This window comes from Podarcis cretensis (genome assembly GCF_951804945.1).
Source record: "Podarcis cretensis genome assembly, chromosome: 11".
In the NCBI taxonomy this organism is placed as follows: Eukaryota; Metazoa; Chordata; class Lepidosauria; order Squamata; family Lacertidae; genus Podarcis; species Podarcis cretensis.
The window spans coordinates 29,268,579-29,296,429 of record NC_137180.1 but is presented as its reverse complement, the minus strand read 5'-3'; the positions used below and the strand labels follow the sequence as shown (position 1 = coordinate 29,296,429).

The 27,851-nt window shown below is 39.9% G+C and overlaps 1 protein-coding gene and 1 long non-coding RNA gene across 6 annotated transcripts in view; one reads left to right on the top strand and one right to left on the bottom strand.

The window, feature by feature from the left end:
- The window catches only part of KIAA0825, a 190,647-nt gene that overhangs the window by 160,334 nt on the left and 2,462 nt on the right, over positions 1 to 27,851 (bottom strand). For 3 of the 4 annotated variants that reach the window (XM_079995309.1, XM_079995311.1, XM_079995310.1), the window contains exons 2-5: positions 14,431 to 14,543; positions 13,497 to 13,636; positions 10,943 to 11,111; positions 5,932 to 6,607 (exon numbers count right to left, since the gene is read on the bottom strand). In XM_079995309.1, the coding sequence (XP_079851435.1) occupies positions 5,932 to 6,607; positions 10,943 to 11,111; positions 13,497 to 13,627 (976 nt within the window). In that variant the 5' untranslated portion in view covers positions 13,628 to 13,636; positions 14,431 to 14,543. Of the gene's footprint in view, positions 1 to 5,931; positions 6,608 to 10,942; positions 11,112 to 11,948; positions 12,088 to 13,496; positions 13,637 to 14,430; positions 14,544 to 27,851 lie in introns of those variants that run through there. The other variant, XM_079995312.1, reaches the window with a different exon arrangement.
- On the top strand, positions 1,148 to 6,583 carry LOC307226895. Of its 2 annotated transcripts, XR_013843666.1 has the most exons (4): positions 1,148 to 1,988; positions 5,438 to 5,584; positions 6,278 to 6,350; positions 6,451 to 6,583. It is a non-coding gene; the product is annotated as an uncharacterized lncRNA (long non-coding RNA). The 2 variants fall into 2 exon arrangements; XR_013843667.1 differs by lacking the exon at positions 1,148 to 1,988 and having other exon boundaries at positions 2,219 to 5,584.

The window sequence follows — 27,851 nt, the reverse complement described above, 5'->3', positions numbered from 1 at the left end:
CTGGTGCTACCTCACACAGCCATTAGTGAAGGGAATTGCATGTGTCTGACACGGCCTGAAACCAATTATTTGATATTTTCTTCAGAATGATGCCCAACTCTGTTGGGAATGAGCAATCATGAAATAATTTACCTCCTGATTTAATTTTTTCCTGCACAAATTAGTTGTAGTCTGAGCTAGCTATACACAGCTGTCTGTTACATATCTCCGTCTTATCAAGATTATACTTGAAATGATGAAGAAGGGGGCTGAATAGAATAGATTGGGGAATCCTGTTTTAAAAAGGCATTGACAAGTTTATCAGATTTACTGATCACATGTACTTTTTGCTGATTGAAAATGACAGAATCATAAAGAACTATCAGTACACCAGGGGAAACCACAAGGATGCAAACCATTATCAAAGTGTTTAAGGCTTAAAAAAAAAGTGGCCAGCTTCTCAGTTCCCTTTTGCTCTGATACAATCTAGGGATATGAAAATATCTTGAGGGGCAGGGAGAATAGATTCAAATGAAACCAAGCAACCAGTCTACACTTTGCAGTTTACACTATTCCTCTCAAAATAAAAAGAAGTATATACTTTCCTACTTGTAATTCTAGATATGTATTTGTGTGCCCAATACTTCATCATGTCAAAATTATAAAAGCCTATGAAAGATCGCCAACCATGGAAAACATGCACAAAATATGCATGTTCTGTATTTCATACTTATTGCTATGAACTGCAAAGAGACCCAGTAAGAGATGACACAAATCACTTTTAAGGGAACCACTAATCATAAAGCACTATGTTTCATAAACTCTATCAGTGAAAATATAGGCTGGAATCCAAAGAACAGTACAATTAGTTCCAGGCGCTCAAGAGGGCTTTGAGCATGTGTTTCCCGAACAGCAGCTGCCATGCCACATGGCAAGCTTCTTTTGAAGATGAGAGGTGTTTCAAAAGCAGAGTCTGAGGCGACATGGGTTTGTTATTCAAAGAAATTTAAAAAAAATCTCACTAGCCATGCCTTTCAAAAGGCTAGTGGAAATAAATGTGAACTAACAAGTCTTCTAGAAACCCTAGAAACAAGTCTTCTAGAAATTCAGGAACAATATTACAATTCAAAAGCAAACTGATGGGTATAGAACATCGGCAAAATTATGGAGGGCACACAAGTAATCAGGAAGATAGTTTTTCTTATTACAGTTTCATATAGCTGTTAAATAGCATTTAGGACAATCTGGAGCTTTGTGGACATCCTGTTTTCTCATGTGAGAGCAGGGTGGCCATTTTGGATGCTGTGACCTCATGCAATTTCAGACAGAGATCTCACCCTGAAAAATGCAGGTTTTGTAGGGCTGCAATCTCATGCAACTCCCCAAAACACGTTTTGGGCAATGTAAAGCATGGCCCTGAAAAAAGGAAATATTATGTGTTACATAATCTCACATCATGTGACTCACACAGGAGCATGGGTGGGAAGATACGTGTCCAAGTTCTGGGACTCAAGATGCTGGAGGGTATGGTTTATGGCAGTGATTTTCAATCAGTGTGCCGTGGCACCCTGGGGTGCCTTGAATGATGATCTGGGGTGTCACAGGCAACACTGGCCTCTGTCCCTCTTCCCTGCCCACCCTCCTCTGATGCCCTCTTGTGTCTCTGCCTCCCAAAGGCTTGCACGGCTGTTTGTTGCAGTTGCCCTGGCTACAAGCTCTGAAGGCAAATGGTGCCTCAGGGGGTGCTGGGTTGCCAGGAGCTGAAGCAGCCCCCGAGTAAGAAAGCAAGCAGGTGAGGGAGCCCAGCCAGTTAGTCCTAGCTGTTGGTAACGGACAGATAAGTCCCAGGCCTCTGTGGAGCAGTGTGAGAAGGCACCTCTCTTTGGGGCGGGGGGGGGGCAGCTCAGGGACCAGGGACAACAGTAGCGACTCCCCAGAGGACTCCCAAGGAGAGGGAAGAGGAGAGGAGGCTGAGGGAATACTCCACAAAGGAGGGTGTTCAACAAAGGGTGACAGGCTGCTAGCTCTGCAGACAAGGTATGCCACAGAAAGAATGTAGTTGATCAAGTGAGCTGTGGACTCAAAAAGGTTGAAAACCTCTGGTTTATGGAAACATTATGAATGCTTTAGTAAGCATGAATGTTTAAGATCATTGTCTATTAAAAAAATGATTGCTGCAAATTAAATAAAACCAATTATACTTTTTTATTGCACACACAGAGAGAGTGCACGTGGGAAATAGCAACCTATGCTAAGTGAACATATAAATGTGGGGCAGGGTTGATGCATCAAGACCTATATATTTAAATATTACTTTCTCACAGAAACCAACGTAACGTGCACAGAAAAATTAATGAGCCATTTCTTTTTTAAAAAATAAAAATCATAAAGCTAACCAAGCCTCACACTAATGAAGGTATACAAAATGCCCCACAACTTAATGGTATCTCACCAAGGAGCATCTAATTACATTCTGCTCAGGAGACAGCTTGTGTGTGTTGAAAAGAGTCGCGTAAAGAGTCATGTATCAATTTCCTTGTCAAACAATACTGTAGGAGCCTTAGGAACCTCTTCAGGAGACCTTTTAGAAGTCCTTCTTTTGACGTTCATAGCCCTCTATTATTTCCTTTACACACTACTGTACGTTCCTAAGAAAAACCAACTTAATAATTCCCTCTCAACTTCTTTGTCACACTCTTTTATTAAAGAGACTACTCTAATATATAAATCTCAGATTGACCTTTGACCACTCAAAAGAAAATGGATTGAAGAGTAAATCACTTTCATCTTTTATACTTGGGAGGAGAATGCAATAATTAGGGGGCATGGTGAGTTAAATGTTCTTTTCACCCTTAGGAAGAACACCCAGGTGTGCAAAGGAAGCTTTGAGATGAAAATAATTAGTGTTTCCTAATTGGAAATATTCTTTAACAAATGAAAAAATGTTCAAAATTTATATTGCTTTTTTGTTTGCAGAGTGCGCATAAGAAAATCAAATCACAGACGTGAATCTTCATAACTTTTGCAGGATTCAAACAGACATTACATAAGCAAAAATAAAAATGCATCTGTAAAAATAGATATTTAAATGACAAATATTAATACATCTAATATTTTGTTTCTTTCAAATAATACATGCAAGAACCAGAAAGCCTTTAAGAAGTCATCTTTTAAATATAATAGGGGTCAATAATGAAATTCTACTGTTGAGCTTCACGTTATGGGATTAATAACTGATTTGAAGCAACAGTAAGGCTTTTGGACATGCTAGCAGCTTTGAAATTTCTTCAGCTCAATTGACATTTTGGTAACTTAGCTAGTATCATCATACCCCCTACTATAAATTTAAAAGTAGCAAGCTTAATTCTTTTGCAATATTTTTAAAGTGTCATGCTGCCTCTAGAAACAAATACTGTATGTGGCCCTAGGGTATTATATATATGAAACTTTCAAGCCTCTGTTTCATTATTTATTTAGAATTCATCCTTATATTCCTAAGCCATACACTATATTTCAGACACAGTTATAATATTATAAAATGTTGCCAGTAAAAGTTAACAGAAATTATGGACAGTATGCAACTAACTTGTTCCATCAGAGCAAGGATTTCTGCTTCCACAGCAGGATTTCCTCCCCTCTCCTATCCCTGTACACTCCTTAAATCTGTTCGGAGGTTTACCCCAATGCTGGGGTAGTTTGTGGGATGACACAAGGTACTTATGGGGAGGGAAAGGGGGAAGGGAGTTCAATTCCACAAGCAAAAATCCTTGCACTGATGGAACAAGGTACCGCCCTCTGGTAACATCCAGGTAAATGTTATTCTTTTCTATGTCTGATTCTAACTGTGATCATCAGTTCCACTGCGGCTCAGGGGAGTGCAACAAACCTAGTGCATCAGCTATGATTTGTCACTGTGTTAATTAATTTTGACTTTCTTCTTGATAAAATTCTACATGCTGCATAAGGAACCTATGGCCTAGTTCATGTGACTATTGTCACCTGCATTGCATACCTTTAGGTGCCAGATGAAAACGTTTTTCTTCAACCAAGTGTTCAGATGATTAACATTCTATGGTTTTTTAAATGTGTTTGTGGAAGGGGAGTTATTGGTTTGTTTTAATTTCATTTTTGTTTTATTATGTATTGTGTATTTTCATTTTGTATTTGTCTGTTGTGAACTGCCTTGGGTGGTATACACATTTAATAAATAATAAAAATAAATAAAATTGTTTGTCATTTTTAATCAGTATTCTTCTGCCTCGTTATCATTAAATGCCCAAGTAATGTCATGAAAGAGAATACAAAATTTGGTTACAAATATCTTGGTAATATAAAAAGAAGCTAAATGAATGAAAATGTAACAGTTTAAAATACCTTCAGGTATATAGTGCCAAGGCCATTTAGGGCTTTAAAGGTCAGCACCAACACTTTGAATTGTGCTTGGAAACATACTGGGAATCAATGTAGTATGTCTTTCAAGACTGGTGTTATATGGTCCCGGCAGCCACTCCCAGTCACCAGTCTACCTGTCACATTCTGTATTAGTTGTAGTTTCCGAGTCACCGTCAAAGATAAGCCCCACATTTAGTGCACGGCAGTAGTCCAAGTGGGGGCATGTACCACTGTGGTGAGACAGTGGGCAGGCAGGTAGGGTCTCACCCAGGGCAGCAGATGGAATTGGTAGACAGCCGCCTGGACAGCTGTGAGTCCAAAATGACTCCCAGGCTGCACCCCATGGTCCTTCAGAGGCACAGTTACTCCATTCAGAACCAGGGAGTCCCCCACAGTTGCCTGCCCTTCTCCCCCAGAAACAGTACTTCTGTCTTGCTGGGATTCAGCCTCAATCCATTAGCTGCCATCCATCCTCCAACTGCCTCCAGACACTCACACAGGACCTTCACCACCTTCACTAGTTCTAATCTAAATGAGAGGTGAACACCCAGCCCAACCCCAGGGCTTCATATAGATGTTAAAAAGCATGGGGGAGAGGACAGAGCCCTGGGGTAGTAAGATAAATATTATTATTTATAATAAGATAAATATTATTTTAATGAAAATGAAGTTAAAATAATACAGACTCTCTGAACTCATCTGCAATGTGTCTCATCTATTGCCTTATCTGTTGATGGCATTTTCAGAAGATGTATTTTAGAACACAATACCTATCAGCTATTTAAAAACTAAGTTCAAGATTAAGTCCTTGTTTAAAAAGCGTAACTAATATTTAAGTAAAAGGGCTATTGCAGTTTAAGACAGTCCCTCCCTCAGGCTAGATCTGGCTCCTTGTGGTCTCTCATCTGGCCCATAGTTTCTCTTCCTCCCCCCCTGCCCCTTCCTTCTTGAGAGCAGCAGATCATTGCATTTCTGTGCACCCAGCAGTGAAAAAAACCAAGCTTCTTGTGGAAGAACAGAGCAACCTCATCACAATAAACACACAGTTCACTTTTCTTTTTTGCAGGATGCTTAGAAAGAGGCTTACCTCCAAATCCTCCTCTTGCACCTGGCTGTTCAGATGCAAACATGAAAAGGATAAGAACTGCCCAAATCTCCGAAGCTGCCTCACCCCTGCTCACCCCAACATGACCTAATTTGCACTAGTAAGAAGGTAACAAAGTATGTCCAGTTCCTTTGCTCACAAGAAGATAAGAGGGGGAGTAACTTGAAGCAAATTGTCATGGGTTTATCTCTATGATCTGCTTACACTCAAGCAGACAAACACAGCCTACAATTGGGAATAGAAGAATATAGATAGATGTTGCTTAAGCCTTGCCACTGAGTGTTTGTGGCTACTGTATTCATGTACTTATGTCCTTCACTGGACATGTATGAGACACATGTATGAGAAATGAAAGGATAAAAACAATTAAGATAATTAAGATAATTAATAATTAATTAAGATAAACGAAAGGATAAAAACAATTAAGACAATTCATGGGAAAAAATGCCACTAACCCCCAACATGAGGTACTCCTCTGTGTTTCTTTGAGCTCTTGCTGGCTTTAACACCATGTAATGCATTTTCCTTAAACTGAAGCTCACAAAGTGTTTCAAGAAGAACGGTCATTTCTTCCGTGATGGTATCCAAATAAGTTTCATTAATAAACTTCAGTGTTGAAGAAGGGTCAATAATTCCACTCAGTACATAGAAATCTTCTTTTATCATTGCACACAATGCAGGAATTGAGTTTTCATAACCATGAACCATCTTTTCAAAGTTTGTTTCACCCATGCTTTCTAGAACACATTTCTGTAAAAGATCACTAACCAATTTATTCTGCATTTTTTGATACTTCCCCAGAACTTCTGCCTCAGGATATAGAAATAAAAGCTGCTGTAGACACTGAGTTTTAAACTGCAGTTGCTGTTGTAAGGTACCAGTTTTTGTTTCATTATGATTTTGCAGCTGGTTTACTAAGAAGCGCCGAAGATGTAATCTTACATCATCCCAAATATACTGTGTATCCATTGCAGAATCATCTTCAACACCATGAAGGGAAGCACTGGATATAAACTCAAAAGATGTCCCACTTGGAGTACAGGGAAATAAGACACCACATTGACTGGAGAGATCAAGAAGAAAGTGAAGAATAGTTTCTTCTTGGTTTTGTTCATCCTTCAGTAAGCTTTGCTAAGAGAAAATAAATAACAATATGCTAAGTTATGTGAATGACTCCATTTAAAGTAAACAATGGCTCTCTTGAAAAACTATGCAAATTACTGTTAATTACTGCCTACAAAATGAAATTTTCTAATATAGAATTCCCCTCCCCCAATATTCCTCCTGTTAGCTAATACAATTCTCTTTACTAGTGAGAAGGCAAAAACTGTCATTCATTCAACACAAGGGACTTCCTGGATCTTTTAAAGGAACACTTGAAACAGCAGCTATTAGATCAAAAGGATGCATGGCCTGTACATTAATAGTGGTATAATATTTTGATAGATTAATGATACCATAAACCACGATATCTACACACACCTGCATACATTTATGTAAGTCCTCTAATAAAGTCTGTTGGCATGTAAAACCTTAGTCTCTGTGTTAACACACAGGAAGTTTAGTATCAAAAAATAATATAATATACACCTCTAAAAATTCACCTTCAGAGAAAAAAGATGTACGTAGCTTTGGGGGTATTTCTGGATCATCTGCTGTCACTTGAGGCTCCATCAGCTTCAGCTGGTGGTCCAGCTGTACCCCTATCTGGACAGGGATAGCCTAACCTCTGTCTTCTATGTTCTGGTAACCTCTAGGTTAGATTACTGCAACTAGGTTAGATTACTGCAGCACCTGCAACACAGTATACCTGAAGGAACATCTCCACCCCCATCATTCAGCCCAGACACTGAGGTTACAGGGAACCAAGTAGAGGGGCTTCTCAGTAGTGGCACCTGCCTTTTGGAACACCCTACCATCAGATGCCAAGGAAATAAACAATTATCTGACTTTTAGAAGACATCTGAAGGCAACCCTGTATCTGGAAATTTTTAATGTCTAATGTTTTACAATTTTTTATGCTGTAAGTCACCTACAGTGGCTGGGGAAATCCAGCCAGATGGGCGGGGTATAAATAATAAAATTGTTGTTGTTGATGTTACACAGTATACGTAAGGCTGCCTCTGAAGATGGTCTGGAAACTTCAGAAACTTCAGCTAGTGCAGAATGCGGTGGCCAGACAATTTGAGCATAGTACATGAATCCTGGCCCAGCTGCACTGGCTATGTAGTTGCTGGGCTCAATTCAAAGGGGCGATTTTGACCTATAAAGCCTTAAACATGTCAGGACTACAATACCTCAAGGCCCACCTCTCCCCATATGAAATGACCCAGACCTTGTGATCATCAACATCAGAGGCCCTTCTTTTTGTGCTTCCTACACAAGAGATCCAGAGGGTGACAACACAAAAACAGGCTTTTTCTGTGGTAGCTCCCCGCTTGTGGAATGCTCTCCCCAGGGAGGCCTGCCTAGCACCTTGATTGTATATATTTAGGTGCCAGGTGAAAACGTTCCTCAGGCCTTTGACTTTGGCTGATTAACATTTTATATACTTTTAAATGCATTTGAAATTCTATAAGATCAAATATACATTGTTCTAATGCTAAATGTAATAGTGTTTACAGTAGTCACTGTTCTCATAGTCCAACTTCATCCTATTATGGACACAAAAGGCTGAGAGGAGGTTGAACATTTCATATTATACTGGGTAACATAATTACAACCTCTGCCTGAATTCTGTTTCATTATATGTGTTTTATTACTGTGTTTAGTTATACATGTAATATGTCTTAATAAGAAGGATTTTTTAAACCCCCTACTGGTTTCTCAAAGTACAATATTTATTTGCACTCTAGGAGAGAATAGTGTAATATTGCATTATATTACACATGGACTCACAATAATATAATTTTAAATAACAGGGCGTATTTGGGTACGTAATATACAAATGCACAGATACAAATTAATCCACTCACTATTTTTGCAATTCCTAGAGCAGATTAGCAGAGAAATTACTAATCTTCAAGATATATGGGAAGTAATGAGAAATATTACATTTAAACACTTAACTTTCTATGAGATTGTCAAATATGCTATTTTATTAAAGGTAGCATAAAAGCTCAATAGCTTTCAAACCAGCCAATGGGCTTCTTTCCTATGGAATATGAATCCAAAAATGTTATCCACAAGAAAGTGCTGCTGCTTTTGAAGCTTAAACAGAAGTATTTTCAATTACAAAAGCCTACCTAAACCTAAGCAGTGTTCAAAGTCTTTTCAAATTGAAAATACATCCCTAAAATGGTCACCAGGTGGTTTACATACACCATTTTGGAGTTGGTACTCCTAAAAGAAGAGTTCCTGCAGCTGGCTTTGAAGCTTTGCAAGCTTAGTTTCCCATTTCAAAGTCTTTTTGAAAACTGCCTATGTTAAGGCAGGCTTTTGTATTTGAAAGTCAAGGTTTCAAAAGGCTTCAAACAGTGCTGCAGGTGCCTATCGGAAGAAATGTATCCAAAATGGTGGACGCAGGCTCTTTCAGAGTAGACTGTACATATCCTATGAGTGTATTTTATTGGTGGTAACCAAACAATCAAGTTAATTTGCAAATATACCACAATTTTATAAATGCTTTAATAAGCTCCTCACAGTTCAAACAAAAATTGTACTGATTTTTATTAAGGTGTTAGAATTTTCAGGCTAAGAATTTACATAGTACCTTACAGAATGTTTGTACTTGTCTCTTCTTAACTGATCACTTTACACATTTAATCTTGATGGATTACAGATCGGAATATATTCATTTTTCCAAAAAATATTATCAGAGGAATGAATTCAATGTTGTGCTAAAGTGCATTTTGGATTGCCAGATGGAATGATCCCACCCCTGGTGTGCTGTTCTAGGGGTTCTCCTGATTCCTGCCAATTTAAGGGGGGCGTGCATGGAAGGAGGAGAGGAGAGACAGCCCCATTGTGCAAGAGGCAGTCCTTGCATGGAGCTTCCACTGACAGGACTCATTAGCTGATACCCACTTAGAATCTAGAACTCTGATTTAACTGATTTCAGAATGTTTAAACAAAATGCCAGTAAATAAAACTTAATTACATAAATAAAACTTAATTACATAAATTCAATATGTGTGTGACAAAAACCTATGCTTTTTATTCTGTCTTGTATATTGTATACAGTGGATCAAATAGCTGAACAACTGCAGAAGACCAAAGATAATTACACATGCCTGAATCATTTTTTTCAAGGAAGATGTCTGAAGAAATGAGTCAAATAGAAGTGATGAGATTTGAAGCTCTAGGCTAATTAACAATTTGAAAATTAACAAATCACTGGATCCAAGTGACATCTACAGGGGCTCTTCGGGAATTCAATGTGAAATTACAGGTTTACTTTAAAAAAAAAAGAAATTGCCACTAAAAGAAGTCTTTATACTAATGGTTTTAAAGTCATTTTAATTGTTTAGTCTTTAGCTAAATATAATACCAATTTTTATGACGTAATAAAGAGAGGAGCAAACTAGGAAATTACAGGCCACTTAATCAAGTGGGTTCAATCTCTTTAAAATGCTTGTGATTATTTAAAGCCATAATAACAGTTCAGCTAGAATTTTACTGAGATCAAGAAAAGTACCACCAATTTCAAGAAGATGCCAACAAGGTTAATGAGCCAAGACAAAGAAGCTAAAAGAGGAAAAAAGGTTTCCTTCAGAAAACAGAAGCCTTGTGCAAATGAACAGCATGAAGAGGAACACAAACTTTGGCAAGTAAAATACAAACATATAAAATGCAAAAAATGGGGGGGGGGGAACCCGACAAGCATATAATTAAACACATTAAGATCAACAATAACAAAATATTTAAATACCAGAGGCTGCACCCCTGGCTCACTAGCTCCAACTACCTCACTCCCTAGACCTTGCAGATACCCTACCTGTTGCCCCCTAGATCTCAATCCCTACCCCATTAACCCCTTAGAAGAGTCAGCCTGGCAGGAGAAGCACCACAGGAAGGAGGCTTGAAGAGGTGGCCAGTCCAGGGATCTGCTGCTGACACCAACTTCCTTCATCCTAATCTGTGGCAGAAGCACTTTTCATACCTTCCACTTTCCCCTTTTTTCTTTTCTCATTCTTTTATTATTTTTTATCATTAAGAGGACTGTGCACACATGAAGCTGATGGCTGGCTGGTGAAGGACCCTGTGTGAGAGGCAGGGAAGGGAAGATATCCAAGGCTGGGAGGTTTGAAGAAGAAAGGGAAGCTCTGAGGTGAGAGCTGGGAGGATCCACCCCCTTCTATGCGAGACAAGGATTAAGATCAATGTTTGAGAAAGGAATTTGTATTTTCTTTCTTTTTCTTTTTTATCATTTAATTAGTTTGTTTCTTACCGCATTGCACGATATTCAATTTTTTTTTATAAAAGAAAATAATTTTTAACTATGGCATAAAACAACAGCATTTTTACCAGTGTTTGGAGAAACTTGATCAATTCTCTGTGAGGGGTTGAAGATGGCTTGATTGAGCTGAAACTGCAATTATTTAACCACTGAAGGCAGTCAGTTGTGTCTTGTAGCAATTCATCAGGACAAGTTTCATTTATTTCTGATTGTAGCTCCTTAAGACACTGTTCCATGCTAAAGTAGAAAAGAAGCAAACGTTAAAAATGAATACTTATCATTTACGGCAAAGTATTCAACATTAAATAGCATTATATTATATAACACTTTAATTTACCATATTAACTATAATTTAGTTTTATGGACACTATCAATGCAGAAGCCTGTCCTGGTGAGCAGGCCTCACTGTGCACGTGTCATAATACAGTTGGGGTTAATCACCACCTTACAACCTTAAAAACAATTGGATGTGTGTGCTTTGTATCAGCAATTTCCATCACTCCTAAAACAGGGATTATTTTATCCTTTCTACCCTCAGGGGCAGAAAATTACTGAAGTTCACTAGTAATATAACAGTGGTGCAGGAGCAAAGCCAGTCACAAAATGGTGGCAGGTTTAATCAGCTGGTAATTACTGACACCATTTTCTACAAATATGTAATCCATTTGGGGGCTGAATTCTTTGCCACAGTGTTTTCCTGCGGAGACAAGCTCCGCTCCCCTCCCTCCCATCTGCTAGAACCAGAAGAGGGCTGAAACGAGCGCAGTAGCAACAGGTGCAGCTTCCAATTACTTGGGGAAAGCCCAGCAGAGGAGGAGACTTACGCGGCTGTGGGGAGGTGGGGACTTTCAGTCTTGTCAACTGATTAGTGGGGTAAGAACTAATGGGGATTAGCTGCTGTGTTCATTAGGTCTCACTAATGACAGTCAACCCTGTGAATATCATGTTTTTTGCTAATAAAGAGTTAACTCCAACTCTGAATGGTGTGATTTACTGCCGACTCGCTCTTTGACACCCATGGCTCTTCAGCCGCCTGACTCATCACTGCCTCTTGACCTCCCTCCTTTCACTTACTTCAGCTTCTGCATCCGATTCTTGACCTCTCTGCCACAGACTCTCCCAGCTCACTAAGCCCTGTTACTCTTTAAGCTTTCAACACCTCTTGTTCCCAGCCTTCTTCCCTTGGGGGTTCCCCAGCAATTTCCCCCATCATTCCTCTCCGTCCCACCAGTCTACAACAGAGAGTTACAATTCTCAAGGGTTTCCTGAAAATTGCAGGGTAAACCATTCTGAAAATTGCAGCTCTGTGGCAGACTAGGGGTCTCCTAACAACTCTCAGGATTCTTTGGGAAGCCATGGTTGATGTGCTGATTGTATCATTTTAAACAAAGTTCAAAAATATCTAAACATTGCAGATGCTATCTAACCTGATAAAGATGCAATTTTCCCCTATTGGATCATCCTCTGAAACCATACTAATGACTGTAATATATGAAAGCGTCTTTAAAAAGTAATCAAGTATGGGTGGCCTATCAAGCACATTCAAAGGCCTTTTCAAGAAACCTTAGAGAAAGAATGGGTTCGAAATGGTGCCCCTGAAACAAATATTTTATCTTTATCAAAGAACCTTTTCATGAATTCAAGGACTACTATGGAAAATAATACCCTATGGTCCACACTCAACTTCCAGATATAATATACCATTCCAACACTAGTTCTAAATGTGATAAAAAACCAGGATGTATCTTCATAACTTATTTAAGCCTGTGTTAGGAATCTGAAACTCAATGCACTAGTCATAGACTTTGGTTTCTGGGACATTTTGTCAAAGACTTCTATTGTAGTATCTAATGTGTCTCACTTAATCAAAGTTAATGAATTATAGCTTTGTGAACTGTAAAGGCTCAACTATTGTTTGTTACCTAAACCTGGTTCCATTAAAAATAAGGTTTGAGACTAATCTACCTGATAAGTGAAAACCAATTATTACAAGCCACTACAACCCTTTACAGAACAAAATGTTTCCAATAATTTGTCCTAACACTGATAGAAGGATTAGGATTAGGCACAGAGACATCACTTTGGTAAAAACCACAATGCTTCATTATAGCAAAATATATATCAGTTCAGTTCCAGTTTATTAATAGGCCACAGAACTCCAAATTTCAATAAGTATATTCACAAAATCTTATAACTCATTTAGCAAAATAATTTCTGACTTAATATGGTGCATAGCAGTCTCAAAGCTGAATTCTTGCCAAATAGCACTGAAATGTTTTTGAATTTAATGAACCATGCATTCCATGGGGCTTTCAGCACTATATCCTTTAACCAATAGTGAGGGGAGGAACAATTATATTGAGGGAGTTTCCCTCACCTGAATGTCTTGGTAGCAATACAATGTATACTCTCTCAGTGTATTATTTTATCAGGTCTGACTCTGGTACTAGTTTCTTGATCCAGGGAAGTACATGTTTCGTTTTTAGAATGAAATAAGGACAAGTATATAAGTAACTGATGGAATTTTTAAAATCAGGTTGCTGAAAACTACCTAACAAAAGCAGTAGCAATCAGCATAAATGCAACTGAAGTTGACTTCTGCCCCAATACCACACAGCTTACCTAGAAGCATTTTTCTTTATTTTCTCATCAATGTCACCAAGTATCTGCTGAAACTCCAGATCTCCAGGAAGTATGTTTAACAAACAATCCAAGTTGGAAGAATCAAGAGAATATTCACCTCCCCACTCCATTTCCAAATACTAAATTAGATAATAAAAATAGAAGATAAATAGTAAGATTAAATATATTTGAAAATTTGATTGCAGAAATGCTAAATGATAAGAGAAATGAAGCATACTGGGATATACAAGACCATGTATAGTGAGCTCCTCCCTCAACAGTCAAAATGCAGCAGAGAGAGAGATGGGGAATCCATCATCTATGCCATGGGTAGGCAAATTAAGGCCCGGGGGCCAGATCCGGCCCAATCGCCTTCTAAATCTGGCTTGCAGACGTTCCTGAATCAGTGCGTTTTTACATGAGTAAAATGTGTCCTTTTATTTAAAATGCATCTCTGGGTTATTTGTGGGGCACAGGAATTCATTCATCCCCCCCCCCCAAAAAAAATATAGTCTGACCTCCCACAAGGTCTGAGGGACAGTGGACCGGCCCCCTGCTGAAAAGGTTCGCTGACCCCTGACTATGCAGAGAAACCAGCTACCTCAGGCTCCCTGGTGTGCTTACGGCGAGCTCTCAAAAGCCAGCACACTAATATTGGTTTCTTACTAATTATTGCAAAATTCTCCAAGGCAAACTAGTCAATGCAATCCTGTCTGTAGCACACATTCATATCCTGTAAAGATCCAAAGGTCAGTATAGCTAATTCCCCCAAATAACCTTTTGTCTGCATACATACCTAAGATATAAATTCACACGTGTGTGTACTAGCACACAAGCAGATCTGGTAACAGAGAGCAGGGACTGTATTTTTTGTTACTGATCTCATGTAGGTCACTCTGGAATGCAGGGCCTGCATAACAAGAGTCCAACTCACCCGATGGGCAGAACCAAGGCAAAAGGGTGGCTAAAGGCTGGAGAAGCATCTGTGTCCTCCACAACAACTCACCAGAGGGCATAGGTGTCACATCAGTGTTCAGATACTATTCTCTACAGAAAACAGAACACATAAAAATTCATATTAAGTAATTAGCCACCAAAAATAATTCATATTCAACATAGGCTACAAAACTGTTTTCAAATGTTTGAATTTAACAATACCGTATTGCTTCTGCAAAGTGCTCATGCTTTGGTACACTTTTTGCTGATTATAAGAAAAAGAAAACATCCCATTTGTGTGTTTTCTACAATACGAATTACAATCTATTGTGAAAATACAAACATTGTATTTGCCAGTGTTAGGTTCATGCAATTTCCTTGGTTTATTATGGGAATTGAAACAGAATTTCAGAGCATGTCATTTTAATAAAGTAATCAGTAAATATTAGCCAACATATTCCCCAGAATCTGCATTCATCCATTTAAATGTTTTTTTCAAGCAAGGTACAAATCTAAGGGAAAGATTCAGGTCACTGATTCAAAACTTTTTTAAAAGTAGGGATATATACTCAATTCTAAAAGTTCATACTATATTTTTCGCCCTATAGGACGCACCGTCCCATAAGGCGCACCTAGTTTTTTTGGGGGGGGGGAAAGGGGAAAAAATAATTCCCACCCCCAGGCGCGGGGCTGGGGCGGGGGAAGCCCGAGCTTCCCCCAACCCCAGCCCCCAGAACAGGCAACTCTCCGCAAGCCATGGGAGCCTGGCGCCGGGCTCCCACGCCTTGCAGAGAGCTGCGCGAAGCCTGGGCGTGCTAAGCTCAGCGCGCCCAGCCTTCAGCATGCAGGCAACTCTCCGGAAGCCACGGGAGCCCAGTGCGCACCGACCCCTCTCGCTCTCCAGGCTTCAGCAAAAGCCTGCATTCGCCCCATAGGACACACACGTTTCCCCTTCATTTTTGGAGGGGAAAAAGTGCATCCTATGGGGTGAAAAATACGGTACTTGATGGGACAAGCATTTATTTTATATTTAGCAACAGGAAGCAAAGTACAAAAAGTAATGTCAGAATCAGCTCATGCTCTGGCACAATCATCCAAAGGAGACCTAATAAGATGTATCAATTTACATTTACACTCTGTTGCCATCTGCAGGTTCACGTCAGCTTCCAATATTTTAAAAATGGCAAGAGATAAGAAGTGGCGAGAAGTAACAAAGGAGGCTAAATTAGGATAGATGCAGATTTGTAAAACTATCTGCTCTTTTTTAAGCACAGGACAGCTCTGTGACTGGATATAAGAAACTGAATCAAAATACGGTATTATGGCTTTGTCCACAATCCCAGGAATGTTAAAAGAAAGGCTTGGCAGGTTATAATTCAGTGAAGTGCAGCGAACATAGAACAATAGGTACCAAATTAGCATGCCCATTAAAACTCTGAGGATCTTTAGAAGTTGTTATTTTAGGCTGGAGATGACAGTATTCTCAGGGTGTTGACCAGTGGTATGGTAGATGCATCACTGCCAACAGTACACTCACATTTTGTAGATTTCTGGAATGCTTCAAAATCTGTTTTATTCGAAACAATGAGACAATATACTTGAGCATATGTTATCTATCATATCACCTTCAACTATTTTAAAAGCTACTGTTTGTCTAGCCAGATTTATTAATAATGTCTTCAACATATCACTTTACTGGCAAGTATGATCATACTAAACTATGGCTGCCAATTCCTGACCACAGTATGAAGCTCTGTCATCTATCAACTAATCCCTGATATTATATCTGAAATTGTGCAGTGGTACCTCGGGTTACATACGCTTCAGGTTACATATGCTTCAGGTTACAGACTCCGCTAACCCAGAAATAATACCTCGGGTTAAGAACTTTGCTTCAGGATGAGAACAGAAATCGCGTCACGGCGGTGCGGCAGCAGCGGGAGGCCTCATTAGCTAAAGTGGTGCTTCAGGTTAAGAACAGTTTCAGGTTAAGAACGGACCTCTGGAACGAATTAAGTACATAACCAGAGGTACCACTGTATTTTTTAGAAAAAGTGTCCCCTTATGTTATATTCTGCTGCACTAAGTTTTCAGTGTTGAAATCATTCTTTATTAACATCTCTGAAACCAAACAGAAAGAAAGGTTGAAGAATTGATCCTTGCACTCCTATTATTGTATAGGCCCATGTCTCAGACAACTATGTGGCACCTGTAAACACCCATCCACAGATTGAAGCAGCTGAGTGGGAAAATATGGGGTAAGACAATTCTTTATCGTTATCAAGCCCTCGTTGCCTCAAATGGCACCCTCCTGTAACTTTTTCAATGAATAATGAAACAATTAACTACTTTGTACATTATAATCATAAAGTATCATATTTAAATTTTATTCATATTTATGAACAATTCCTTAAAATCACACAAAGTAAGTAGCTTGATTTTAAAATTTCCTTCTTTTGCATGGGAATAATTTTAAGAGATGAAGGGTGCCATTCAGTGCTGGGCCAGCAGGATTCTGCTGATGCAATGTGACTTCTGTTTCCTTCTCTCCCCTGTGCTCCCAGAATCTGCTACAGAGGGTCTCCCATACCTCTGAAGCTGATTTTGAGAGTGTGTGGAGCTGGAGGGTACAAGAGAGGAAAAGGAAGACATACACACATACAAGTCCTTTGAGCCAATAGAGCTGCAGCAAAGTTTCTGAATGCACTTCAGAACTCCTGAGCCATTCCTCCCCACTTCCTGCTATAGACCTTTGTATCTCCTCCAGCCAAAAACTGCTATAGAAAAACTTGGGAGACTCTGGGGCAGCCTGTGATGCAGCACAGGGAGCTACAGCTACAACAGAGAATCCATAGAACCCCAGTGCACATGCATAAGCAGCTGCATGCATTCAGAGGCCTCTTTAGGCCTCTTTAGTTTCTGTCTCGTATTTCTTCTTTGGTCCTTTACTATTGAACACGATATCATTATATTCAGATTCATGAATTTTTGTATTCCAAATTCCTCACAGAATACATAAGCAGAAAAAGAAACTATCATAATTTCCTTCCCTATGTAATCCTCAGTTTCACTTCCTTTGACATTTCTGCTACTAGTTATGTTATAGAGAAGGAACATGGACTACGGGTTTATATCTACTCGCAACTACTGAAATTGACTTTTTAAAACAAAGAGTACATCTCCTAGTGTTTGAGAACCCAACTGTAATTCAGTTGTACTGTGTTCACTGCTTAATGTGTCTGAATAAATCTAACATTTAAAATCTATCAACTTAGGCATCATGATCTTAGCCACAAATAATAGAGAGTGTCAGTGTCAATTTTGCTCTCTCACACTCACTTCCCTTCACTCCATCTGATTTTAATAATCCTTGTCAAGGCACAAACTGTCCAAATTACCTTCTTGACACAGAAGCTTTCATGGAGGAGACAGAATCTCAACTTTCATTTAGTAAGTACAAAAGAAAGCTGTCCAGCTGGACAAATATTTCCAGTCTTGACAACTTCAACAGTAAATCATGTATTTTAATTTTAAACCAAGGCTGCCAGGAGTTTGATATAAACTGCTTGTTTAATGTAGATTCATGGAATTAGTAGGTAAACAACTGGGACTGTATTTTTAAAAGTAAGACCAAATAAAATTAGTTGCACAGAAAAAAACTACAGAATGAAAGAAACATCATATATATAAAAATTTATAAGAAAGGGGAAGATCAGAAATAATTTCAGAAACTTATGTTTTCAGGAGAGAAACCATAAAATATTTTACAAACTCTATACTTTGCTCAATCCTAATACCTGCCTCACCAATAGTGCTGAGGGATGATGTGTGCCCCCTCCCCAAATGACACACATCATTGCTAGCAAATGCATAATATGGAGAGGCAGAATGGAAGAGATTATTTGTGGGAACTGAATTGTTCTCTAATTGAAATCCACAGTATTACTAACTCTTGAAAAACAAAGTTCTGGTATCTGGGTGCAACCTGGGGTGCAAAGAAGCAGAGTCTCAGCCACCTGAGGGTAGAGCTTACAGAAAATGCTCTCTCTGTGTACAGCTACAGCAGAGGTCAGCAAACTTTTTGAGCAGGGGGCTGGTCCACTGTCCCTCAGACCTTGTGGGGGGCCGGACTACATTTTTGGGGGGCAGGCGGGAAATGAACTAATTCCTATGCCCCACAAATAACCCAGAGATGCATTTTAAATAAAAGCACACATTCTACTCATGTAAAAACACTGGACAGGCCATATAAATAACTCAGAGATACATTTTAAATAAAAGAACACATTTTAAATAAAAGAACTCATGTAAAAACACACTGATTCCTGGACTGTCTGCGGGCCGGATTTAGAAGGTGATTGGGAGGATCCGGCCCCCAGGCCTTAGTTTGCCTACCCATGAGCTACAGCATATGCTTTAAAGTCCTTTACCACCAAGTAATACAAGCCACACATGATGCCAGCTGCCACAGCTCAATCACAAAATCTAGAGTACAAAACAAAACAATGTTTTGGCTCACACCATGCATGCAGATATGATTGTGGGTCTTCCCTTGCTCATGGAGGATGTACAGCACCACTGCCTTCAAGGAGGTGAAAATTCTTTATTTTATTTTTTAGAACAACACGACTATTTCCAATATTTCTAGTTCTGCTATTTGTTAAAGCTTTCCTTCACCACTTAATTTGCTAAGCAACTAATGAGATCACAAAACTGACCAGAAGGCTGCTGTATCTGAATGGGAGACAACCTAAGAATCTGATTTATATTACTTTCCAGTGTCACACCATATAACAAACAATATTCCTACAGAGACATAGTATAGAAAGTTATATTCAGAAAGTATATCTGAATTTTCTAAGAGCAATTCTCTACAACAGGGGTTCTCATTTCCTCCCACTTGAGAAGGTGGAAAAATATGAGCCCAACAGTCACAAAACTGATAAGCCTCAGTCAATAGGTACAGGGGTGGATCCAATGACAAAATGGTGGCAGGTAAAGGGAGAGTTTGGCATAATTAGTTAGTAATTACCAGCATCATTTTGTATTGATATCTAATCCCATTTTGGAAATTTCAAAATTATTTGCCATGGTGATTTTCTTGGGGCAAGGAGCTCCACCGTTTAACTTACTTCAAGTTAACTACAAAAGCTATATTTGGGACTAACTGAAATTTTCATGTAACCCAGACACTGAAGTAGTAGTCTAACCTGGAAGTTAACCAGAGCAGGGATAACCATGGCCAGGCACCCTCTGTCCAGGAGTGGTTATAACTGCCTTGGCAAGTGGAAGACGCTGCATGCCTTGGCTGCCACAACCTCTCATTTCAAATCTGGATCTACCAGCACTCAGATGAATAAAAGAAGAACTGAATGCTGGTGTCATCAGTGTACTGCTGCTACTTTAGTCTTTCGATAGCTACATCCAAAATTTCCTGTACATGATGAGCAGCATGAGAGACAATACTGAATCCTGAGTGACCTCCAAAACACAAATCCCACCTTCTGGAGTTGGTCCACCAGGCAGGACCAGAACCACAAAGGTACAGCATACCAGCCCCCCAGCCAGCCTATCCAGATTCTATAGTAAATGGAACAGAAAGCCACAAAGAAATCCAGAATTAACAGGGCCACACTCCACCCAGTAAGGGACGCAGGTGGCGCTGTGGGTTAAAGCCTCAGCGCCTAGGACTTGCCGATCGAAAGGTCGGCGGTTCGAATCCCTGCGGCGGGGTGCGCTCCCGCTGCTCGGTCCCAGTGCCTGCCAACCTAGCAGTTCGAAAGCACCTCCGGGTGCAAGTAGATAAATAGGGACCGCTTACCAGCGGGAAGGTAAACGGTGTTTCCGTGTGCGGCTCTGGCTCTGGCTCTGGCTCTGGCCAGAGCAGCGATGTCACACTGGCCACGTGACCCGGAAGTGTCTCCGGACAGCGCTGGCCCCTGGCCTTTTAAGTGAGATGGGCGCACAACCCCAGAGTCTGTCAAGACTGGCCCGTACGGGCAGGGGTACCTTTACCTTTACCTTTACTCCACCCAGTAGGGGTTATCCATCAGCGTAACCAAGAATGCTTCAGTTACAAAACCAGGTCTGAAGCCAGATTTAAATACACCCAGATACTGAAAGGATTTCATTTCCAAAGCTCTTATTAGCCTGAGACCTAGATATCTCAAGGATTGCCTCCTCTTAAATGAATCTTCTGTTCTGTTCAGAGGCCGCCATGATTTGAGACCCCTCACTATCTGAGGTGAGGAAGCTGAGTCATGGGACATTACACCCAGGGCAAATAACTCAAGGATCTTGTTTGGCAAAACTGCCCCTTGCCTTCTGGTGATCCATTAAAATGTTCTTATTTTGGAAGGCATTTGAAGTAGGCTTTTTAGAATGATCCTGATTCTGTGAAGCTGCAGTGGTTTTTCATCATTTTGCCTGCTTTTCTGATTTTTGGTTTTGTGATCTTGCTACATGTTTCATTCATTCATAGATAGATAGATAGATTTGTTTGAGTTTTGTACTTTAGGTATCTTTTGAGATTTATCCCATTAGCTGACTTGAGTGCTTTTGGGAAAGCAGAATGGTAAGACAGAAATATTTTAATCAAACACAGTTTAAATAAACAACATTTCCATAAAACAAATGCAAAAGAATTGCAAGTGCAATTGGTTGGCAAATAAAATGTGTCAAATAACAAATGTTAAGCACTTATGCATGTGTTGTGTTATTATATAATGGGGCTTATATTTAAAATAATGAACATTTAAAATCTTAATTGCCTTGAATAGAAGGAAATTAAATATAGGAATCTGTTTCTGTGCTTGGTAGGGGCAGACACACAAACAAAGCATTGGCAATTTAGCTGGAAGCACCCCACCCTAAAATAGAGTTTCTAGATTTTTAGTTTGAGGCTCAGAATAAGCTATTGAAGAAGCTATTTATGTGTTTTAGATGTGCCATTCAGTTATTTTTCCTTTAAGAATTTACCAAAAGAAATGTGAAAGCCTAAGTGAAAATGACATTAAGGTTGTGACACCAATAACAAAAGCCAAGATATATAAAGTTAAGCTGACAGTCAACCTTAAATCATGCTATTGTGCTTATTCTTTTTAAAAAACAACAATATGAGTTAATGACAAGATGTCAGACTTTGAATTGCCTGAAGTTTGTCATTTGGTGTCTGTGTCACAACCTTAATGTTATTTAAATGTAGTTTTTAGTATCTATTATTTAAAAGGTCTATTTTAAGACAGCAAAAAGCTTTGATAGAGGAAACCTCAAAGTACACCGCGTTACTGGTATGCCATTTCATTAGAAGTAGTGCATAAAACATACATTGTTGACAAATCTAATTCATTAAAGGTGAGATAGATGCACTTTAAAACGACTGGCTGGCATCATTATCTACGGTTCCCTTATAAATTATTACTCTTTTCCTTTTGACTGAACTTGTCACTATTTACCTTTCAGAGTATGAATCTTGTGCATCAGACTTGTTTAGAGAAGTTGGAAGTCAAATAAGCTACTTTCTTTAAGCAGAAGCAAACATTTTAAACAATTTCCAAAGATGTGGCCATATTTGTCTGTTGCAGCAAAATCAACAAAGCATCTTATGGCATCTTAAAGACTATGCTTGAGCACTATAGTCCACTTCAACAGATGCTTGAAGTACTATGCTGGATTTGTCTACTCTGGATAAATTACCATATTACAGGACCTAATAATGTCATCCACATTCATTTATCTGATCATCTTCCAATGTGATATATGTGATTTGCCAACAATGTCCCTTTACATTCTGCATAGTACAAACCACCCAGTCTCTACATGAAAGGAACAATGGACAAAAATCTCATTAACTGACCTTAAAGTGGCCATACTTGAACATCAAAACAGAGACTGCAAAGTGAAACTACTGAATTTAATTCCTCAAGAGTCTTGATTGCTATTACCATCACAGAAAAAGGTCCTTCCTCTAGTGGCTGTTTATTGTACCTACAGAGGTTGCAGTACAACTAGAAGGGCCTCACCACCTGATTGTCATGTTATCCAAAGCAGTGGTGGGGAATCAATATTGGCCTGCCAGGCGTTCCAATTTGGTCCATGAGGCCAGTTTCTCAAAACCATACCCACCTATCAATCACCTGACATCACTCCAATGGGTTTGCATTGAAACCCCTGCCAAACCCATGCCTCCCCACTTCATTTTAGTAGTGAATTGCTGCCTGTGAGGTGCTTTGCAGTCTCAACTTTGGAGCTTCTAAGTGCCAGATCATTGTGATTTCAAGTAATTGACAATGGGAGTGGACCCCACATGTCAAATTTGCCAACAAGACCAATCTGGTCTGTGAAGCCATACTCTTCCTCATCCCTGCTGTAGGGTAACAGGAAGAAAGGCATTACTTTGGCTATCCTAGTCCCAAGTTGTTATAGGTCAATGCAAAAACTTTACCGGCAACTGGTACAACTCCTGTAAGAGCAGTACAATGTTACATGAGAGGTTGTCCCTACTGGCTGCATTTTACAATAGATACAGCTTCGAAACCAACCTTAAGGGTAGTCCCAAATAGAGCATATTACAATTCTCCAGTCTTGAGGTTACCAATGTACGGGTCACAGTGATGAAGTTATCTTTGCCCAGGAACAGGTGTAGTTGGCATACCAGCTGGATTGGGTAGAAGGAACTCCTCACTACAAAGATTACTTGAGTCTCCAATATCAGTGATCAACGTAAGAGCACCCCATAACTATGGTCAGTATTACTATACTAGGAACACCAGCATGGTCTAGTAGTTACAGTGTCTGACTAGGACTGGGCACACCCAGCAAATCCCTACTTAGCCATGAAGCCTACTGGGTAACCTGGGGCCAAGTACAGTGGTACCTCGGGTTACAGACCCTTCAGGTTACAGACACTTCAGGATACAGACTCCGCTAACCCAGAAATAGTACCTCAGGTTAAGAACTTTGCTTCAGGATGACAACAGAAATTGCATGGCGGCGGCGCGGTGGCAGCGGGAGGCCCCGTTAGCTAAAGTGGTACCCCAGGTTAAGAACAGTTTCAGGTTAAGAATGGACCTCCAGAACGAATTAAGTTCTTAACCCGAGGTACCACTGTACTAGCTCTCTGCCTAACCTATAAGAAAGGATTCTGAGAATAAAATGAGGAGAACTGCTACACAACCTTTTGGAAACTCAGGATGTAAAATAGTGAATACATCAATTACTTGTCCTCTGCAATATGGTTCTTATAATTTGCCATACTGAGTATTCCCAGCTACACAGCTGAGCCTCATCAAATATAACTACAGCAAACAAAACTCAAACAACAAATGAACTGGCATAGCTCAGTCTTCCTAGGCATAGAGCCAGACCAGATGAAAAGAGATAGAAAAGATGGATCAATGCTGTGTAACTTAACCACATTCATCACATACCCTAGCAGAGTACCAGGTAGCCATCCAACTGATCTCCTGTACCAAATAACAAAGTAGAATCACAGACCATCCACATATATTTTTCATGCAACGTAAAAGCACTTGAGAAGGCAAAATTTCCATGAGAAAATTGAGCAAAAATAAAAAGTTGTAGTTATTTGTTTAAAATACATAGCTTGCTTTTCATTACTAAAAAGGCATTCCAGAGCAGGTTGCAACATTAAGAAGCCCCACTTCTCCTGTACTTATCTTCCCTTCAAAAGCTGTTTTGCATTTAAAAAGCTGAAAAAAGAAGAGAGAGAATGTGAAAAAGAATATAACATGTAGTTCTGCCTTTACACTGTCTGAAGTAGAGAAGGAACTATAGAAGGCCACTAATAAGACTGCAATCATATTCAAACTGGAATAAGCCCTATTGAACTTAAAGGGACTTAGGGACCAATCATATCTCCCATCTGGTAGTGGCTGGGTGGAACAGAGCTCATGATGGAAGGTGAACAGTTTCATCCCAGGTTTTGCTGGCACAACAGAGAAGCCCTGATTGAGCCCACTGTCAGTAGGTGAACCAGCTTAGGATCCACTGGTTCCTTGGACAGCTCAGTTCCTTCTTCCTCATCTCATAAACACCCTGATAGCATTAATGGCACACACAAAGGAAACCTTTATAGTGGCACAAATCCCCTGCTGGTGGAGCACAATGGATCCAGGCAGAGCTACCAAATTCTCTCCAACACAGGGGTTTGGATGGCTCTGTTATTTTAAATTGACATGTATGTGCATGTGCCATGCAAGTGAGGAGCAAGCACATACTTCTATGAGCATATTCTATGTGGACCACATACCCCAATACTTTGAGCATACTTGTTCTAAGTAAAACAATCCAGAATTCCTCCTATTACGCTAACTGAAACAGTATCTTCATAGACTGTAAGCCATAGACGAGGGCCTATAATTTTCTATTATTATACAGTGCCTAGTGTGATCCTATTGGAAGGTCTGACTGGTGTTGGACTGAATGAACTGAAACAAAGCTGTAAATAAGACTGATACTTATTTTGGGTCATAATACCTGGAACAATTTTAAGGATACAAAGACTAAATACTATTATTATCAACCTTATTGTAAGCATCCAATTAACTGATTAGCAATAGGAAATTTTATAAGAACAGTACACTAGTGCAGCAAAGCCACAATTCATATGGTGGGATTGGACAAGTTACTATCATTTAATATTAATAGCCTCTCTTGCAGGGATACTGTGGGGCTGAAGAGGATAAATATTAGAAAGCACTTAACATAGAAAGCTCACTGTATTAATGTATCAACAGGGATGCTACAAAATCATATATAAGAACATTGTAAAGCTATTTTAGTTAATTACTTTTCAACGAAAGGGATTAGAACAGTAAGTAGGTCAAAAGAGAGTACAAGATTACAAGTATAAAGCATTGCCTTGAGATAAGGAGTAAGGTATTAGAGTAACATTCTCAAGCGGTCAGGAATTTAGGACATATTTTCTTTTTCACCTAAGTACTAAAGAAGACTAATTTTCAATAATATGCTGACATTATAGTTCATGCAACATTTTAATAAAAAAATTAAAAAATAGTTTTGCTTATGATGATCTGCTCTCTTACGTCATGCTAGATGGTGCTTAATTGTGTTCTAGTAGGTAGCAAAAGTTCCTAGCCCAAAAGGTATACGCACAAGGTATCTTACATTTTATCTTGGATTTATATCACTTAAGTACAGAAGGAAAAGCAGAGATAAGGGATTGCTGAGGGACAATGCGGAGCGGGGGATGTTCTATGAGGTATAGAAAGAAAAAAAGGAAATGGTTCTATAGAGAGATGTATGATGTAGGGCAGGGGTCTGCAACCTTTAAGACAAAAAGAGCCACTTGGACCCGTTTCCGAAGAAAAAAAAACTGGGAGCCGCAAAACTTGTCATTATAAAAATAACCTTTTTGTCACTTTTTATTATTATTTCTTTGTTTGACCCCTCAGAATTACTCCTCCTCATAGAAATAAACGTTAAATTAACAAGTTACCTTTTTGTGTGTGTCACTCCCCTTCAAAACAGTGACCAGCGTACATGCCCCCTTTCAATGCAGTGACCAGCGTACATGCCCCTTACAATGTTGTGGGCGGGTGGGCGGGCGGGAAGGTGACGTCGGGACGGTGCGTGACTAACGCACGCACCGCCCCCATGCGACGTCACAGCCAGTACAGCGCCCGCCACAGTGGAGAGTGTCGGGGCGCACAATGCGCCTCCTCCCCTCGCTAGTATCCCCCCCCCCCCGGAGCCGCGGCAAAGGTGTAAAAAAGCCAAATGCGGCTCCGGAGCCGCGGGTTGCAGACCCCTGATGTAGGGAAAGACAAAAGGAGTGGGGATTTGAAATATATAGTTATAGTACTATAAAGAGAAAGGAGAACACTTTAGAAAAAAAGCCTGGCAGGCTACGTTATGGGATGCTGCAGAGCACTATCTCCTCCAATGCTATTTAATATCTACATGAAGTCGCTGGGAGTGGTCATTGGGAGTTTTGGGGCCAGGTGCCATCAGTATATTGATAACACTTGACTCTATTTCTCCATAACATCACAATCAGGAGGCGCTGTGCAGTCCCAGGGCCATTGCTTGCATGCAGTGGTGAGATGGATGAGGTAAAACATGCTGAGCTTGAATCCTGGCAAGATGGAGACAATGTAGGTAACTAGTTCCCTTGTCCAAGAAATTGGTCAATTGCCCATCCTGGATGGCGTTGCACTCCTTGAAGAAACACATTTGCAGTTTAGGGGATGCAGCTCTATCACTGGAGGCTCAGGTAGCCTCAGTGGCTAGAATTGCCTTTCACTAGCTGCAATTGGTTTGACAGCTATGGCCACTGCTGTACCAGGAAAGCCTGGCCACAGTATTTCATGCATTGGTTACTTCAAGACTGGATTACTGCAATTTACAGTGGAGCTTCCCTTGCACTTGATCCAGAGGCTGCAGTTAGTGCAGAATGGTGCAGCATGATAGCTGACAAAAGTGAGGCCTTGTCAGCATATAACACCTGTGCTCAGAGATCTGCGCTGGTTGCTGATTTGCTACCTGGCCGAGTTCAGGGTGTTACTATTATTATTTAAAGCCCTTAACAACTTGGGACCAGTTAACCTACTCAGCTGCTTCGATCATCAGAACAGATACTGTTACAGGTGCTACATAATATCTGTTCTACATCTGCAAGAACTTGATCTTTTATTGTGGCATCACCAAAACTTTAGAACTCCCTGCCTAGTGAGATCAAGCAGGCACCCTATGTATTCCTTTTGATGCCTGCTAAAATCATTTTTATTTAGACAAGCCTACTAGTTGTAGACTAGTAGTAGGGACTAGTTGTAGTTGTAGGGACGCAGGTGGCGCTGTGGGTTAAACCACAGGGCCTAGGACTTGCCGATCAGAAGGTCGGCGGTTTGAATCCCCGTGACGGGGTGAGCTCCCGTTGCTTGGTCCCTGCTCCTGCCAACCTAGCAGTTCGAAAGCACGTCAAAGTGCAAGTAGATAAATAGGTACCGCTCCGGCGGGAAGGTAAACGGCGTTTCCGTGTGCTGCTCTGGTTCGCCACAAGTGGCTTAGTCATGCTGGCCACATGACCCGGAAGCTGTACGCCGGCTCCCTCGGCCAATAAAGCGAGATGAGCACCGCAACCCCAGAGTCGGTCATGACTGGTCAGGGGTCCCTTTACCTTTACCTTACTAGTTGTTTAGTAAGTTGATGCAAGTTTTAATCTGTTTCCAGTCTATTATTTCAACTTTTTGAAAGTTTTAAATTATACTGTAGTTATTTTTTCTTATTGATGATTTTATTGTTTTATCCTTCTTATAAACTACTTTGAGTGTTGTTGCTTACAATCAAGTGTTTATAAATTTTATGAAATAATAATAATAAAGAAAAAACTGTGTTTTAAGCTAAAACACCTTTTTTGCCATGTAGAACATATTGTTT